This window comes from Pogona vitticeps, chromosome 4 (genome assembly GCF_051106095.1).
Source record: "Pogona vitticeps strain Pit_001003342236 chromosome 4, PviZW2.1, whole genome shotgun sequence".
Lineage (NCBI taxonomy): Eukaryota > Metazoa > Chordata > Lepidosauria > Squamata > Agamidae > Pogona > Pogona vitticeps.
This window is the reverse complement of record NC_135786.1, coordinates 104,232,421-104,250,296: the sequence shown is the minus strand read 5'-3', so window position 1 is coordinate 104,250,296 and position 17,876 is coordinate 104,232,421. Positions and strand designations below refer to the sequence as shown.

At 40.9% G+C, this 17,876-nt stretch overlaps 1 protein-coding gene across 2 annotated transcripts in view; it reads right to left on the bottom strand.

Moving 5' to 3' along the window:
- ASPM (assembly factor for spindle microtubules) overlaps positions 1–17,840 on the bottom strand; it is a 39,444-nt gene extending 21,604 nt beyond the window's left edge. The window contains exons 1-7 of one of the 2 annotated variants that reach the window (XM_072998079.2): positions 17,742–17,840; positions 15,533–15,676; positions 13,174–14,485; positions 12,154–12,249; positions 10,734–10,880; positions 7,438–7,683; positions 6,953–7,020 (exon numbers count right to left, since the gene is read on the bottom strand). In XM_072998079.2, coding sequence (XP_072854180.2) covers positions 6,953–7,020; positions 7,438–7,683; positions 10,734–10,880; positions 12,154–12,249; positions 13,174–14,485; positions 15,533–15,676; positions 17,742–17,783 — 2,055 coding nt within the window. In that variant the 5' untranslated portion in view covers positions 17,784–17,840. Of the gene's footprint in view, positions 1–6,952; positions 7,021–7,437; positions 7,684–10,733; positions 10,881–12,153; positions 12,250–13,173; positions 14,486–15,532; positions 15,677–17,215; positions 17,654–17,741 lie in introns of those variants that run through there. The other variant, XM_020778689.3, reaches the window with a different exon arrangement.
- Positions 17,841–17,876: the final 36 nt, after the last annotated feature.

Below are 17,876 nucleotides of genomic sequence, written 5' to 3'. Positions count from 1 at the left end.
CAGGATACTGACACATGCATTACAGGCATTAATCTGTATCTCTTAATATTTTAAGGCAATGTAAGAGAGTGAGCCCTGTCATGGATTGCTGCCTTGTCATGGCGAAGGGGCTTGAGTAATTCAGAGAAGCTATGGGCTATGCTGTGCAGGGACACCCAAGATGGACAGGTCATAGTGGAGAGTTCGGACTAAATGCGATCCACCTGGCGCACAAACTGGTAAGCCACTCCAGTATCTTTGCCAAGAAAACCCCATTAACAGAAACAAAAGGCTAAAAAATATGACGCTGGAAGATGAGCACCTCAGGTCAGAAGGCGTCCAACATGCTACTGAGGAAGAGTGGAGGACAAGTACAAGTAGCTCCAAAGCTAACGAAGTGGTTGGGCCAAAGCCGAGAGAACGCTCAGCTGTGGACATGCCTGGAAGTGAAAGGAAAGTCCGATGCTGCAAAGAAAAATACTGCATAGGAACCTGGAATGTAAGGTCTATGAACCTTGGTAAGCTGGAGGTGGTCAAACATGAGATGGCAAGAATAAACATTGGCATCCTGGGCATCAGTGAACTAAAATGAACAGGAATGGGCGAATTAAATTCAGACGATTATCATATCTACTATTGTGGGAAAGAATCCCGTAGAAGAAACGGACTAGCCCTGATAGTCAACAAAAGAGTGGGAAAAGCTGTAATGGGATACAATCTCAAAAATGATAGAATGATTTCAATACCAATCCAAGGCAGACCTTTCAACATCACAGTAATCCAAGTTTATGCACCAACCACCAATGCTGAAGAAGCTGAAATTGACTATTTCTATGAAGGCTTACACCACCTTCTAGAACTGACACCAAAGATGTTCTTCTCAATATAGGGGACTGGAATGCTAAAGTAGGGAGTCAAGACATAAAAGGAACTCCAAGGTTTGGCCTTGGAGTCCAAAACGAAGCAGGGCAAAGGCTAATAGAATTTTGTCAAGAGAACAAGCTGGTCATCAAAACACTCTTTTCCAACAACACAAGAGGCAACTCTATACATGGACATCACGAGATGTGTCAGGATATAGAATTTTATAGGCCTGAACCCATATATGTTTCATTAACGAGTTGCCATTATGTGCAGATGAGAGAAAAGCTGCATCATCCTAAGCTGATGCAATGAGGTGAAACCAGAAAGAGCCCAGGGGCAGAGATGAGGTCACCTGGAACCCGATTGGACTGGACAGAGACAAGATTATGTATAAATATGGACTGTGTCTGTGAAATGTTCTCTTTTTCTGATGTGATTTTCTGCCACGCATGCTGTCGGACTGTGTGAAGACTTCTAGATGTGCTGTAGAGACCTGTCTGTATATAAGTGTACATATATGTAAATATAACCGTCAAAGAACAACTGGTAAAGTGTCTTCATTTACTCTGCGCCAGAAGCGTAACAGAGGTCATGGGCCCAGAAACGTGCGCTGCGCAAGATAGACGGTGGTGAGTAAACGTGGGTGAAGTAAATAAATGAAGGAAGAGAGCAAAAGTGACAGTGGCAGTGAAGTAGAAGACTTGGGAGAAGACAGTTCGTCTGTTAGCCCAGGAGGGGAAAGGAAACAGAGAACTGCGAGAGAAGGCAGGATGGCATACAGCACGGGAGGCGTAGGAGGCTTGGCCATAAATAGACTGAATGGTAAAAATTACAGGACATGGGCAGTCAAAGCAGAAATGTTATTACAAAGAGAGAGCCTGTGGTCTTATGTGAACCGTCCTCCAGCCCAGTTAACAGAAGAGCAAGAGGAAGAGCATGAGAGAGCTCTGAGTACTATTATTTTGTCCCTAGAAGATGAAGAATTAGTGCATATACAAGGACTGAACACAGCCAAGGCAGTCTGGGACAGACTGAGAGGCATCTATCTGAGAGAAACAGCAGGCACAAAGATTTCCCTAACCAGGAGGCTTTATAAATGCCAAATGAGGTCTGGGGAAAGTGCCTCAAAGAACTTACAAACCATGAAGGGACTGTTCAATGAACTGCAATTAATGAACGTTGTTTTCCCTGAGGAGCAAAAGGTTTACCTGATTTTGAGCAGTTTAAGTTCAGAATTTAACATGCTTATTACAAGCTTAGAAAGCCTTTCCGATACACAACTAACTCTTGAATATGTAACAAGCAGAATCTTGCAGGAGGAGGAACACTGGAAAGAGAGATTCCAAGCTGCAGAGGAAAGCCACGTGGGAGCTGACCGGGAGAGACGGAGACGGAGTCCAGACGGCAGCGTGTCCCGAAGGCGAAAGCCAGAGACAAACAGAGAGCAGCGTGGGCGTGCCATGATGATCAAAGCCTGTTACCAGTGTGGGTCCAGAAATCATTTGCAAAAGAATTGTTTGAGAGGAGAGACGTTTCCAAACAGAAAGGATTCCGAGGCAGCAGTTTGCAGCTGCTCTGCAGAGAGCAGCAGCAAGAGAGCGGTCTCTCTTGTCAGCAGAAAAATAAGAGATAACTTCAAGGACACTCACGCAGCTGAATGGCTAATTGACTGGGGGGCCGTAAATCATTTGACTAACAATGTAGAGATGTTTTGTTTTCTAGGAAAGACAGAGTTGAAGAACGTGACGCTGGCAAATGGACAAAAAGCAGACGTAACAGGAGAAGGGAGAGTGTTTGTTCCCAGTCTGAAGTTGGAGATAAGTAACGTGTTACTTACACCCACAATTGAGTATAATATTCTAAGTGTGTCAGCACTCGATAAACAGGGGTTTTGTGTAACGTTTGAAAAAGGAGAATGTATAATTAAGAAAAATAAAAAGTAGTGGCCAGAGCGAAGCAAGAGGGCAATTTATACATATTAAAAGGCCAAACACACAGAGACACACACATGGTAAACAGAAATGAACCCCAACATGACAATTGTATACACTTACTACATAGAAGACTGGGTTATGTAAACTTTAAGACAGTGTAAAAAATGGAAAATATGGCTAGAGATGTGAACATAAGAGACTGTAAGAATTACCTGGACTGTCAAATTTGTAAGCAAAGCAAAACACAAGTTGCCCCAAAAGGGAGACAGAGTACCAGAGAGACAAATAGACCATTTGAATTGGTACATGCTGATCTAATAGGGCCATTTCCACCTTCATTAGGAAAAGCAAAATTTGCATTGGTAATTGTGGATGATTATACACGATTTTCGTTTTGTTTCACACTGAAATCCAAAACAGAAGTTTTTCAAACATTTAAGAATTGGCTTAGATCTATTGAGCGGCGCTTTGGCCACCAGGTGGCGCAACTGCAGACTGACCGAGGTACAGAGTTTACAAATACACAATTCCAGAGGTGGTTAGAATCCACAGGAATCAGACATAGAAAAACAAGCCCTTATAGTCCTTTTCAGAATGGAGTGGCGGAGCGAAGGAATGGGGTGCTCCAGAACATGAAAGATGCACTGCTGGCTGACGCAGGGTTGCATCATGCGCTGTGGGCCGAAGCTTTGAAAACTGCGAATTTTTTAATTAATAGAATTTGGTCATCCTCGATAGATCAAACCCCATATTATTTACTGTTTGGTAAGAAACCTTGTTTGAAGTATTTAAGAGTGTTTGGATGTACCGCTTGGGTACATGTGCCAAAGCAACTCAGGAGAAAAGGTCAAGCGAAAACAAAGAAAATGAGGTTCCTGGGTTATGAGCCTAGCTCAAAGGCGTATAGATTTCTAGATGGTGATAGAAGCATTGTAATTTCTAGGTCTGCCAGTTTCAATGAGGGGGAGAACTGGGACAAAGTACACGCAAATTCACAATTATACATTCCACTGAGTGAAAAAAGAAGAGGTCAGTTTAGACAGAAAGAAACACATGAGCAAGACACGAGGTCCTCTGCTGATGAAGATGGAGAAGATGAAGATGGAGAAATTATTGAAGAACACGAAGAAACACACACTAGCGAGGTTAGTGAGACAGAGGCACAGACAGAAACACAAGGTCCCAGAAGGTCCCAAAGGACAAACAAGGATATACCATCCAAGAGGTTTGGAATGGGTGGTGTGAGAGTGTGTCATGTTTATATAGAACCTAAAAAATTACAAAGAAGTTTTAGAACTTCCTGCTTTTGAAAAAAGAAAATGGTTAGAGGCCATGGATGAGGAAATGGAATACATAAAGAAATGTAAGGTGTTCACAGATGCAAAGGTGCATACAGAACACACAGAGGTTATAGGTAACAAGTGTGTGTTAAAATTAAAAGTTAAAAAATAATGTGTAAATGTGTTGGGATTATGCTGTGTTCAGGCATAAAAAATTAGGAGGGGTGTCAGGGTATAGAATTTTATAGGCCTGAACCCATATATGTTTCATTAACGAGTTGCCATTATGTGCAGATGAGAGAAAAGCTGAATCATCCTAAGCTGATGCAATGAGGTGAAACCAGAAAGAGCCCAGGGGCAGAGATGAGGTCACCTGGAACCCGATTGGACTGGACAGAGACAAGATTATGTATAAATATGGACTGTGTCTGTAGAATGTTCTCTTCTTCTGATGTGATTTTCTACCACACATGCTGTCGGACTGTGTGAAGACTTCTAGATGTGCTGTAGAGACCTGCCTGTATATAAGTGTACATATATGTAAATATAACCGTCAAAGAACAACTGGTAAAGTGTCTTCATTTACTCTGCGCCAGAAGCGTAACAAGATGGGCAATACCGAAATCAGATTGATTATATTCTCTGCAGCCAAAAATGAAGAAGCTCTATACAATCAGCAAAAACAAGACCTGGAGATGATTGTGGCTCTGATCATTAGCTTATAATAAAATTCAAGCTTAAACTGAAGAAACCACTGGGCTACTCAGGTATAATCTAAACCAAATCCATTAAGTACACAGTGGAAGTGAAGAACAGATTTAAAGAACTCCATTTGTTGGATAGAGGCTCGTAACATTGTACAGGAGGCAGCAACAAAAACGATCCCAAAGAAAAGTAAATGCAAGAAAGCAAAGTGGATGTCCAACGAGGCCTTACAAATAGTAGAGAAGAGAAGGGAAACAAAATGCAAAGGAGATAGGAGAAGTTACAGAAAATTGAATGCTGACTTCCAAAGAATAGTAAGGAGAGACAAGAGGGCCTTCTTAAATGAACAGTGCAAAGAAATAGATGAAAATAATAGAAAGGGAAAAGCAAGAGATATGTTAAAAATTGAGATATTAAAGGAACATTTTGTGCAAAGATGAACATGACAAAGGACAAAAATGGCAGGGACCTCACAGAAGCAGAAGCCATCAAGAAGAGGTGGCAAGAATACACAGAAGAATTATACCAGAAAGATCTGGAAGTCCCGAACAACCCAGATGGTGTGGTTGCTGACCTTGAGCCAGACATCCTGGAGACTTAAGTCAAGTGGGCCTTAGAAAGCGTGGCTAACAACAAGGCCAGTGGAGGTGATGGCATTCCAGTTGAACTATTTAAAATCTTAAGAGATGACACTGTTAAGCTGCTACACTCATTATGCCAGCAAGTTTGGAAAACTCAGCAGTGGCCAGAGTACTGGAAAATATTACTCTACATCCAACCCCAAAGAAAGGCAGTGCCAAAGAATGCTCCAACTAGCGTACAATTGCACTCATTTCCCACGCTAGCAAGGTTATGCTTAAAATTCTACAAGGAAGGCTTCAGCAGTATGTGAACCAAGAACACCCAGAAGTACAAGCTGGATTTCGAAGGGAAAGAGGAAGTAGAGACCAAATTGCTAACATGCGCTGGATTATGGAGAAAGTCAGAGAGTTCCAGAAAAACATCTACTTCTGCTTCATTGACTATGCAAAAGCCTTTGACTGTGTGGACCACAGCAAACTATGGCAAGTTCTTAAAGAAATGGGAGCGCCTGACCACCTTATCTATCTCCTGAGAAATCTATATGTGGGAGAGGAAGCAACATTTAGAACTGGATATGGAACAACTGATTGGTTCAAAATTAGGAAAGGAGTACGACAAGGCTGTATATTGTCTCCCTGCTTATTTAACTTATATGCAAAATACATCATGCGAAAGGCAGGACTGGAGGAATCCCAAGCCAGAAGAAATATCAACAACCTCAGATATGCAGATGATATCCCTCTGATGGCAGAAAATGAGGAGGAATTAAAGAACCTCTTAATGAGGGTGTAAGAGGAGAACACAAAAAATGGTTTGAAGCTCAACATCAAAAAAACTAAGATCATGGCCACTGGTCCCATCACCTCCTGGCAAATCGAAGGGGAAGATATGGAGGTAGTGACAGATTTTACTTTCTTGGGCTCCATGATCACTGCAGATGGTGACAGCAGCAACGAAATTAAAAGACGCCTGCTTCTTGGGAGGAAAGCAATGACAAACCTAGACAGCATCTTAAAAAGCAGAGACATCACCTTGCTGACAAAGGTCTGCATCGTCAAAGCTATGTTTTTTCCAGTAGCGATGTATGGAAGTGAGAGCTGGACCATAAAGAAGGTTGAACGCCAAAGAATTGATGCTTTTGAATTGTGGTGCTGGAGGAGACTCTTGGGAGTCCCCTGGACTGCAAAGATGAAAAACCTACCCATTTTGAAGGAAATTAACCCCGAGTGCTCACCGGAAGGAAAGGCTCCAATACTTTGGCCATCTCATGAGAAGACTCCCTGGAAAAGACCTTTATGTTGGGAAAGTGTGAAGGCAAGAGGAGAAGGGGATGACAGAGGATGAGATGGTTGGACAGTGTCACCGAAGCTACCCACATGAATTTGACCCAACCCTGGAAGGCAGTGAAAGACAGGAGGACCTCGCGTGCTCTGGTCCATGGGGTCACGAAGAGTCGGACACGACTTAATGACTAAGCAACAAAAGAAAGTGATAGAAGGAACACCACCACATGTTGGTATGTGGAAACAGTTCATGATGTAAAGTAGTTCATTCATTAACTGAAGCAGATTCTTTTCCCAGCCTTTAATCTAGAAGTTATAAACTTACTTCCAGACCTATGCGTAGCCATAGTGGGTTGTAACATAAAAGCCAGTTGAGGATTTTCTGTCTCTCTCCTGCAAAGAACAAGACAAGAGCATGACAAGATGAAATGTGGCTGAGAAAGATAGTATAAGTTCAGGTCTCTTGCAGACTGCAGCCATTTCCACCTAAAAAGCTTAACCTGGCCCCAATGGCTATGAGACTTTGGGACTTTAATAAAAGCATATAATTTTGGAACCACCCACAAGATCCTGGTGCACAGCCTAAAGAAGATGTATTATCATTGAAAGCTTGCTGGTTTTTGTTTTATTTTTTAGTGGTCCAATAAAAGTGTCACCTGCTCCTGCGTATTACATAAGGTTACACAGTGAAATGGTTAATGGGCATAGAGACCTGCCTGCTTTATTATGTGTAATAATAATAATATTCTAATATTGCACAACTTTTTGTATATACAAGTAACAAAATCAAGACTCTTGTTTCATTCTTACCAATATCTTTCCACAAATGTCTGTCCTTTCGAACTAGCAAGCGCTTTGCTTCAATTTCAATTTCCAGCCGTTTTATTGCTCTAACCATCTCATCACAGGTAAACAAATGGCATGCTGATCGACGAAGTTTGTTTAATTTGCATCGTGCTGTGTATGCTCTTAGGGATGCTTCCTCTTTTGTTGGTGCTTTAGGAACACTTGACTTATGATGAGATTCTGTTCCCAACATAAGGAATGCTGCATTGACTGAAGAAGAGAAAATGGTATGTTTTTAATTTCATACTTTTCTTCCTCTAGAAAGTATCATTTGATCCAGTGAGGGGATCTCCAGACAGAGGAAGCTGAAGCGGTCTGATTCATGCTTATAAGGTTCTTATTTTTAGTACAATCTATTTTATCTCTCACTTGAGTAATCCTTCCATTCAAAATTTTTCTCCAATGAGAAGGGTCCAGACAGGTCTTTGGGTCGCTCCAACTTGTCTCCCTTTCTGTTAATGACACTCCCTTTTCTATCCCCTTCCCTGCTTTTTGCCGTAGTCATCATGTCTCTATAGATGTGCGATTGTATATTATGAAGTGATACAGCAAAATGGCAATGCATCATCATGGTACACATAACACCGCTACTGTTTCTTCTTCATATAGAAAAGCACTGCATCATTAAAACATGTATATACAAATTTAGAACAGTAGAATAGATAAAAAGAGGGGCCTCTCCATCATCCTTTTCAATGCCACAACCAACCAAATGTGCCACAGAACTGTCACCTCAGATAAGATCACCCACAGCTCTATCGGAGAGTGAATTAACCATCCACATGAGTTACAGAAGAGGACATTTAAAAAACTAGTCCTAGTGCTGTGCCAAAAAGAAGTGGGACAGCTCTAAAAATGGGGTGGAATGGAGAAAAAAACACATGTGGAGGTCATGATTTGATATGATCGAAATAGTTCCAAAAGTAATCCAAACAGTGATCTATATACCAATCTGAATGTGCCCTGTCTTAAATTATCTGGATGGACATCACCCTTTGCTAGTATCTTTCTGCAGTTAGAGGTGAAGAAGAGCTGCTGGATATGAAATCCTCTCCAAAGAGGCAAGAGAGTGGGCTGGCATTGGAGGAGTGTAGAATGATAACTAGGTGTAGACAAGCTTGCTCACCGCAGAGAAAGTGACACCTTCCCACCCTTCAAATCCTGAAAGTAGCCATTAAGTTCTAACTGGCAGCTGCCTTTGTCATTATACTTGAAACACAATTTAATGGGGGGAAATTAGTGGGATGATTTTACATACATGAGTAAAATGGAGGTAAAATGAATGAAGGAAACGTAGAACAAAGAGTGCCTTCAGTGTTGTTTTCCATTTGTGGCAAAATAAAATCCTATCCCTAAATACCTATCAGAAAATATCAAGCATTAAAGAGTATTAATAGTACCAAGACTAAAGAGATATTCAGTTAAAAGTTCTGTACATGTAAACACAAGAAGTGCCTCAAATTAAATATCACTTCAAAATACCATATTTTTCCATGTATACAACCCCCCAATGCAATTTTGACCCTTGGTGGAGAAGCAGTCAATGGGCAGCCACGAGGGGCAGCCCAGCGCGGCTGCTCCTCCACCTTCTGCAGCCTCCGCTGCCCGACCGCCCATTGCAGTGCAACTGCCGGGGCTCACCTCCAGCTCACATTGCCGCCTTGTCCCCTGTGCAAAGGTAGCCCATGAGTGATGCTGGAGGAGGCGATCTGGCAGTGGTGGCAGCAGTCAATAGGCAGCAGTGAGAAGTGGCCAAGCATAGCTGTTCTTTTGCCTCCACTTCCTTCTGCGTATAAAATGACCCTCAAATTTTCCTCTAATTATTTTAGGAAAAAGTTATATACATGGAAAAATACAGTGAATTTCTAGTAAAAGTATCTATATTATCCTGTTACACCATGCTTTTATTGTTTCTATGAGAATATGATGCTTTTGTTGCTCTTGAATTTTGTAGGGAATTGAACTGTTACACTAAAAACAAAGAAAAAAAGAATTATATTTCACCTTCCTATTTTAAATAAGGTTCCTTTTTGCTTTTTCCCTGCTCTTTCATATTATGAATTTAGCACATACAGTGGTGCCCCGCTAGACAATTACCTCGCAAAATGGTTAATTCGCTTGACGATGAGTTTTTGCGATCGCTATAGTGCTTTGCAAAACGGTGTTTCGCATGGGCGATTTTCGCTGGATGATGTTTCAGACCGATTTTCGTAAGACTTTTTTTGGGAACCGATTTTTGCAAGACAACGATTTTGACAGCTGAGTCCGCGACTCGCAAAGCGGGTGTTTTCGTGACCATTTTTCACAAGACAGCTATTTTTACAGCTGATCCGCGCTTCGCAAAATGGTTTCTCTATGGGCGATTATCGCAAAATGACGACATTTTTCCTCACTGGAACGTGTTAAACAGATTTCAATGCATTCCAATGGGGAACTGCATTTCGCAAGATGATGTTTTCACAAGACAGTGATTTTCACTGAACAAATTAACATCATCTTGCGGGGCACCACTGTACAACACTCCTCTATGCATTTCTTCCTGAGCCTATGTATATCAGTAAAGGGAATCTGCTTTTCCAGAATATACTGTACAATAATGAGTCACGTGTTTTAATTTGGGTTGTATACTGGCCCTTAACAAAAAAAAATCTTGTGTCTTATCACCTAATCAGTAAAAGGTATCAACTGCTTATTTTCCTGATGTTAACTACTTGCAAAAGAAACTAGAATTGTAAACTTTGCTGATTAATATTTGGATTTTCTTACTACAGTTTACAACAATAACCATTGCTTATTGCCTGATTACAAATGTCTTCTTCTTTTTTTGACTCAAACTTAAGTAATTTGCAGAACTGCTCATATAATTTTTTAAAAATCAAACAGCTAAAAGTCAAACAGACCACTTAGTCACAAGGCATCAGATAATCATTCCAGAAAACAAATTCCATATTCCTAGCCACAAGAAATAATACTCTCATATCCACTAGGTCAACTGCTTATCAGACTAAAAAGATCTCCCAATGAATTAGGATGGTATCAGGGTGGATGACAGATAAATTCCTTGGGTAGGTATTTCTATATCAGCAAGACATAAAAATGGACCTGACCAGCTAATCTTAATGGGCAGGCAGATTCATTAAAGCAAGTCTTTTAATAGAAGGCTTAGAAGTAAAGGTATGTACACATAAATGATGCAGTCTGTGTAATTCTACATAAGTGTATCCTTTTTGAAAGATTAAGATTCTCTAAATCCACTTTACCTTGTGAAATGTCTGTTTTTACAGAAAAGTCGTCAGGAGTAAGTACGTAATTCAGCCACCAAGTGAAACCTCGTTGCTGTTTCTCTTTCCAGCGCTCATCAAAAAACATGTTCTTGGCCACAAAAGGCATGGGATGCCTAGGAATATCTTTTCAAATAATTAAAAGTTAAATTTGTTCTGTAACTGAACCACTGAGAATTAATACTCAAATACAGAAAGGAAACAAAATAAGGAACACAGAGACAATGTATTCGGCGAAGGCTTTCACGGCCTGGATCTAATGGTTGTTGTGGGACAGCACTCTGTGCTCTGGTGTTGTCCTCTGAAGATGCCGGCCACAGAGACTGGCGAAACGTTAGGAAGAACAACCTTCAGAACACGGCCAAAGAGCCCGAAAAACCCACAACAACCAACACAGAGACAGTTGAACAGACAATGAAACAATTCTATCACCAGCCAGTAATCTTGCATCTCATGTCCTTCATTTCTCCTTTGGCATCATCAATAAAGACTTAACCTCCTCCGGCTTTACTCCTATAGTATAAGAACAGTGACTAATTTTTCACCCTATCCTTTTTTTTTTTTTTTGCCCTCTCTTGATACTTGTTTCCTCATCCACCATTCCCACAGGTCAGCAGCTATAGGAGTAAAATCTATAAAAGCTCTTTGTTCCATATTAAAAACTGCCTACACTCATAAGAATACAAGCAGAAACTTACTCAAAGTCAATAGGTACCATCTCATACACAAGGATGCAACCACAATATCAGTGAAGACTGCTAACAAAATGGGCAGATCTCTGACAAAGCAGAGGTATGCCATACAGTGGTGCCTCGCTAGACAGTTACCCCGCATGACAGTTTTTTTTTGCTAGACATTGACTTTTTGTGATCGCTATAGCGATTCGCAAAACAGTGATTCCTATGGGGGAATTTCGCTGGACAATGTTTGGTCCCTGCTTCGCAAACCAATTTTTACTAGACGATGATTTGCTTGTCGCTAGACAATGATTTCGCTAAACAGCGATTTCAGTGGAACGGATTATCATCATTTAGCGAGGCACCACTGTACCATGATCTCACCACAATATGCAGGTGGAACTTAGATGAGAAATTATTATTGAACCATGGTCACCTGCATCCTACCCGCTATATCACATCCTACCAGCTATATCACGCTGTCTCTCTTGCACAGATGTAACCATTCTCTATTAATATGTACATTTTTCCAGTTATGAAATAAAAGTAAAAGGCATATTTATCAGCAGTCTTTTATTATTTAATAAAATACTGCTCTAGAAGACAACTACACACCATTCTTTAAAATATATAAATTCTGGAAAAATGTTGAAATGTTAATAGGTATGGAGAAGCCTTTTCTTTCTGCTTGAAAATACAAAGGAGCAATAACATATTTCCACCTGTTTTTAAAGGTTTCACAAAGGTTAGGTGGGACTGTGAAACAGGAACTATTTTCTTAGTTCTTTTTGCAGTCTTGAATTTCTGAGATAAGGAGCCTGAAAATTAGAAACAAGCACAATAGATTAGGAAGAAAGCAAATGACTAAGAAATCGTGCAAGCAAAGGATAATTCTGTTGTACTGTTTCTCAGAACATAAAGCTACAGTATCTTATTCTACAAGTGTCTATATACTTCTCTCCCCAGCTACAGATCATCTCTAGACATTGTCTCCATGCTGAGAAAGAAGAGGCAAGCCCTAATTGAATTTTATTTCTGCTAAATCTTGTTCCTCTGTTGTTTCTAATTCACAGGTTGCATTTGCTATGGTAAGCAATCATTCCGTATCGTGGCAGTTCTTTGGCAGGTGCAGGAAAAATCAAGAGAAAGAGTTACATCTATCATTTTGTGTCAAATGTAAATTTCTTCAAGTCCTTCAGCAATTCCCAATGCCCAGTTTAACCTGAGAATGGTGTATTGTCCCTGACACATCAGAACATTTCCCTCGCCTCATCAAAACAATTGTGTGTACTTTCAGGAGAAAATATTTTCACTCGCCTTCAGGGTAAGGCAAGTACCAGTGACAACGAAATTTGGGACAAAAACACCCAGTTCTCTCAATTTTATTTTGATCTCTGTTCCTCAAGACAAGGAAAAATGAGCTTGTTGAAAGCAAAACTTTGATTTCTTATCATGATGATAACAAGAGCTTTTGTGAAAGGGTGCCACACAGTTTCTGGATAAACAGCTTAACCCTATTTCATTTTAAATTATAAGACCAAAAGTGGTGCTGGTATTTGAAATCAAATAAAATGTCAAATAAAAGTTAGTATGTGCTTGTTGGTTTGGGAAAACATAAAAATATACACACAGACTTCATTATTTCAAATACTGTCAATACAGAGACCATATACCAAGCCCTGTCACCATATTATGGAAACATTTTCTTCAACACATTAAAAACAGAAACAATGTTACATTACCAGATCTCTTTGTTTGGCCTCGCTTCTCTCTGCTCATAGGCTTGGGAAGTGATGTTTTCAAACCAATCTTATTTCCATTTTCTGCAGAAGATATCTGGATCTTTTTTGTTTTAACAGTTTCTCCATATGCTTCACTTCTGTTATCAGGATCTATTAAATATTCTTGACTTTTTCTTTTACGGCTGTACGAAGCTACTTCCAAACATGCAGAAGCTGTTTTATCTTCAAGACATTTCACTTCACCTGAAAGTGGTTCTATAACTGGAAGTCTTGGCAGTATTTGCAGTTTTGTACCTTCAGGAGTATTGACACATTGCTGTATTGCATTAGAAAGACATCTCTTAGATTTTGCTTTCAGCACCATCTCTTTTCCATTAGGAGGATCTGGCTTACTTTTGGTAACAGTGCTGGAAAGTACAGGCTTTTTTCTGCACAGTTCTTTCTGGACATAGGAGGTCTGGTCTTTGCCCGTTTTCCTGAACCTGCTGATCTTTTCTTCAAACTTATCGTCCTTAAGCGTTGCAGACTTGCTATTGTTTATGTCATTAAATGCTTTGTTTGAAAACTTTGGATCCACAGAAAAAGTCACTACTTGTGTCTTTTCCATTTTTTGTCTTGGAAAAGTTGTCCTTGACATACTTGAGTCCACATTCGAAGAAAGAAATACAGATTTATGTACCTGCAAAGCAGGCTGAATGGCTATTTGATTCTCTTTTAAAAACTGATCAGGTGAAAGAATTGGCACTTTTGCAGCTGCAGCTGGTTCTTCAGCCAGCTCATAGCTGTTACTTACAAAGGAATCAGGGCTTAAAATTCTCCTGTGATTCAAATGAGTATGCAATCTCTGTTCTGGTGTGCAAACTGAATTTGTATGAGAAAGATGTGTTCCCATGGAGTTAACATTATGTGGACTTTCTAATTTTTTTCCCACAAGATAGTCGCATAGTGGCATAACACTACATGTTTCTTTTATATCCTTTAGTAACTCATCACAAGCTGCTGTGCCAAGCACAGAATAAGTAGTTGATCTCACTGAGCCAGGAGTGCAAGTGATATGCTGATTTTCTTGCATGATGGGACTAATAGGAGAGAGAGAGAGTTTACTTTCTGACAGAATTAAAGAATTTTCATCAGCTGAAATGCTACCTCTATTCATTTCCATATTCTCACAGGACTGAAGTGGGCTTCTACCTCTGTCCATTTTTTCAGGTATCTGAAAAGTTTTGTTAACATTTTTAATGATGGGCAGTCTTTTCTTACGCTGTGGACGTTGTGAAGGTGTTTTCTTTTTTATTGTATCCCAAAGATTCCTCTGAAAGAAAGGCCAATATGGTTAAATAATTATTTATATGCGTATATTAAGAACCATTCAAAATGTTTTGTCTTTCTACAAATGATATAATAATCATGTCCAATGGCATGGTTTATGGTGACGCTTGATAAAGGCAGCAATCTGTTACAATTATGGCAATTAAATCTGTATTTCAAATGCAGACAGAAATCTCTATTACACATTTAGTCACAAAGGCTGTTAAAATCTTGTATAATAAGACATACAGCAAGCTCAAGAATGGTTCAAACCAAGTGTCACGTGTTAAGAATTTGGTAGAGGAAATATTCTTTATTCTCCTAATAAATTCTTAGTACTGTATGTAAGACTTAGTTTTAACTATTCTTGATGCTGCTGTATAATAATCTTTTATTATCTAAAAGTAACTGCCAGTGTGAATAAATACACAATTATTGGGCCTTTCAAGACATTGCGTGGAATCTTGTTGCTTAGTATAGCACCAGAGTAGATCCACTGAATCAGTGCAGATTTGGTGAGTCAACTTCTCTGTTAGAGAATTCAAATGAGCTTATTCTAGTTGCAACTTACTACACTAAATTAAGTCACAAATAGAGTAGGCTCGTTTGAATCAATGGAACTAAAGAGTTGACTCACCAAATCCTCACTGATCCAGTGAGTCTACTCTAGTACAGCTTGCTATGCTAAGCAACAGGAACTGCTGGATAGCTCAGTGGTTTAGCCAGAGATTGGGAGTTTGATTCCCCACTCTGCCTCCTTGACAGGAGCTGGATCTGATGATCCACAGTATCCCTCCCAGCTCTGCAGTTCTAAGATTATCTCAGACACTTTGTAGTTCACAGGCCTATGACAACACCAAAGACTGGCTCCCACTGATTCAAACATTAGTTGCAAAAAATAAATAAATCTCACCAATGGTTTACAAAGAAGAATTTTTAAAATCTGCTACAGAATAATATGCAACTTGATGTACGTTTTGGAAGCAAAAGCCTGAACATTGTCTCATTACAACAATAAACAAAATAAAAATGATTTTAAAGCATTGCTCACTTTTTTCTTTACAGGCTGTTCAGCAGTGCCCAGCAAAACTGCTTGATGTTTCACAACATCATTTACAATAAAAGTAATGAGTTCCCGAATTTTGCCACCTTCCAGAGGTGTCCATGTTATTGAAATGAATATTCTTTCTCCAGGCTATGAAAGAAAAACATGAAATATCAAATACAAGGAACATCTATACAATGTGTCAACTTACATATAAACGCTGCACAATCATTTTATATTTCCTTTTATGCTACAACTGAAGTCTAAATATTTAACAGCCAGAACGTCATATCCATAAAATATATAAATAAGAATCTGCAATATTGCTCTCAAACAACTATGTCAAGGCGTACCAGCAGGATCAAAAAGCATAAGCCATAGGCAACGTTGATCAGTAACCAATGTAACAGCAGGATCAAAACCCTATCCTGCACCAGAAAAACACTGTGCCCTAAAAATCATAAGCACTAACGAGAAAACAGTCCTTGTTTATTCAGTCTCACAAGGGAATAGCACACAGCTATATTTGAAATCTCACTGAGAAAAACTTCAGCATATTCCAAAGACTCCAAAGTCCTGCACAAATATGAAGCACAGATTACTATTATCCTCCCATCAGACTGGAGAGCAGGCTGTACAGGTATTTGGGACATACTGACATACACATTATTAAATATACATTTTCTGTTAGATATAGAATCTTTCAGTTAAGCTGCCATACTAAAAAATCATACTAGGAAGTATTGCCACAGAGGAACATTTACAATGGAATATTACTCCACCATTTTTGAATAAACATGTTTGGGTTGCACAGTTAACCATCATAGCCAGTAGCTTCTGACAGTGATCTTCCTTAATATTTTGGAGGGTTTCCCCCCTACCTTTTATAAAGATTGTGAGTCGCCTTGCATGAAACTACTAAGTATAATAAATCCTTTTTCTGCTTCCCAAATATTGACTGCATAAATTAGACAAATAACTTCATTCCCATAGCTGCCTATAATCATCTGCAAAACCAACAAACAGAATTACAGCATATAGCTCATAGGGTTGAAACACTGCGTTGTCTCTTCCCTAAATTGTAATCCATCCTCACAGACAGATGATTAAAATACTTTACCATTTCTTGAGGGCAGGGTAGGGCTCCCCCCCCCTTTACAAATATTTTCTAATGATTTCAGAAAGTGGTCTAAGTACAGTATAACGTTCCTACAGCTACAAAAACCTTGTATTCACTCAATAGATGTGTCCAACGGTATTGCATCCAAAAATTCATAACAGCGCTAATTTCAAAATGGGCTATCCAGAGAGAGCCATTGGACACCAGCCATTAATCAGCCTTGCCAGCCACGGCATCGACGGAGAGTAGAAGACTAATCAGATTATTAATAAAGCCACCACTGCTTAATCTTTTCCACGCTTGTTATGAAGGAAGATCCCAATAAACCAGATCCCGGCAGAAGATTAGACAGTAAGTTGATTTTTCCCCCTGCACGCTGGATATAAACCACCCCGGGAGCCCTTTCGCCTGAGTGGGAGTAACAACGCGTTATCCTAGATCCCGTCATGACTGAAGATGACCGATCCCTACTCCGACCCCCCCCCTTTTTTTGTCCCAGAACAAAAGCTATCTAAAGGTCCAGGCGATCATTTGCATCGCCGCCGCCCCCCCCCCGGGGCGAAAGGCACCTGAAGGACGGAGCCGCGCTGCTGCTCGACGCTGAAGCCCTTCGAGGCGGGCGGAGGGCGGCAGACGGCCACTCGGACCGGCTCCGCGTTGGGGTTCTCCACGGCCAGACGGCGAAGGCGCGACGTGCCGACCCGGACAGAGCCGAAGCTGAGGAAGGGCGGCCGGGAGAAGTGGCTGAGGGACAGCACGGCGGGGCATTCCTCCTCCTCCCGCCCGCAGCCTTCCGCGACGGTCCAGCGCCGCCGTCCCTTTGCTCCAGGAGAACTCAACTCCCCGAGTCCGGCTGCTTCCACGGACTGCCTCCCTACCGCCATGGCCCGACAGGAAGGCACCGCCGGCGAGGCGCCCGCCTTGGCTTCCCACCCCACCCCACCTTTCCTTCGCCACCCGACTTCACGGCCACCGGTCCCCCTGACAGACGCGACAGCCACTCCCGCGCGCCACCACACCCCCCCCTCAACCTCCACTCCAGCATTCAAACCTAGCGCCGCCGCCAATCAGAAACAGAGCGTTCAAGGCACTTACAGCCAATCTAAGCCTAGGGCTCTCTGGCGCCCGGACAGGCATGCGCCGAAGGGAGAAGCCTCAGCCAATGGAAGGAGCCCTTCTCTCCTCGCTTTGGGCGTCCCATGCGCTTTTATGGCCGCCACAGAGCCCACC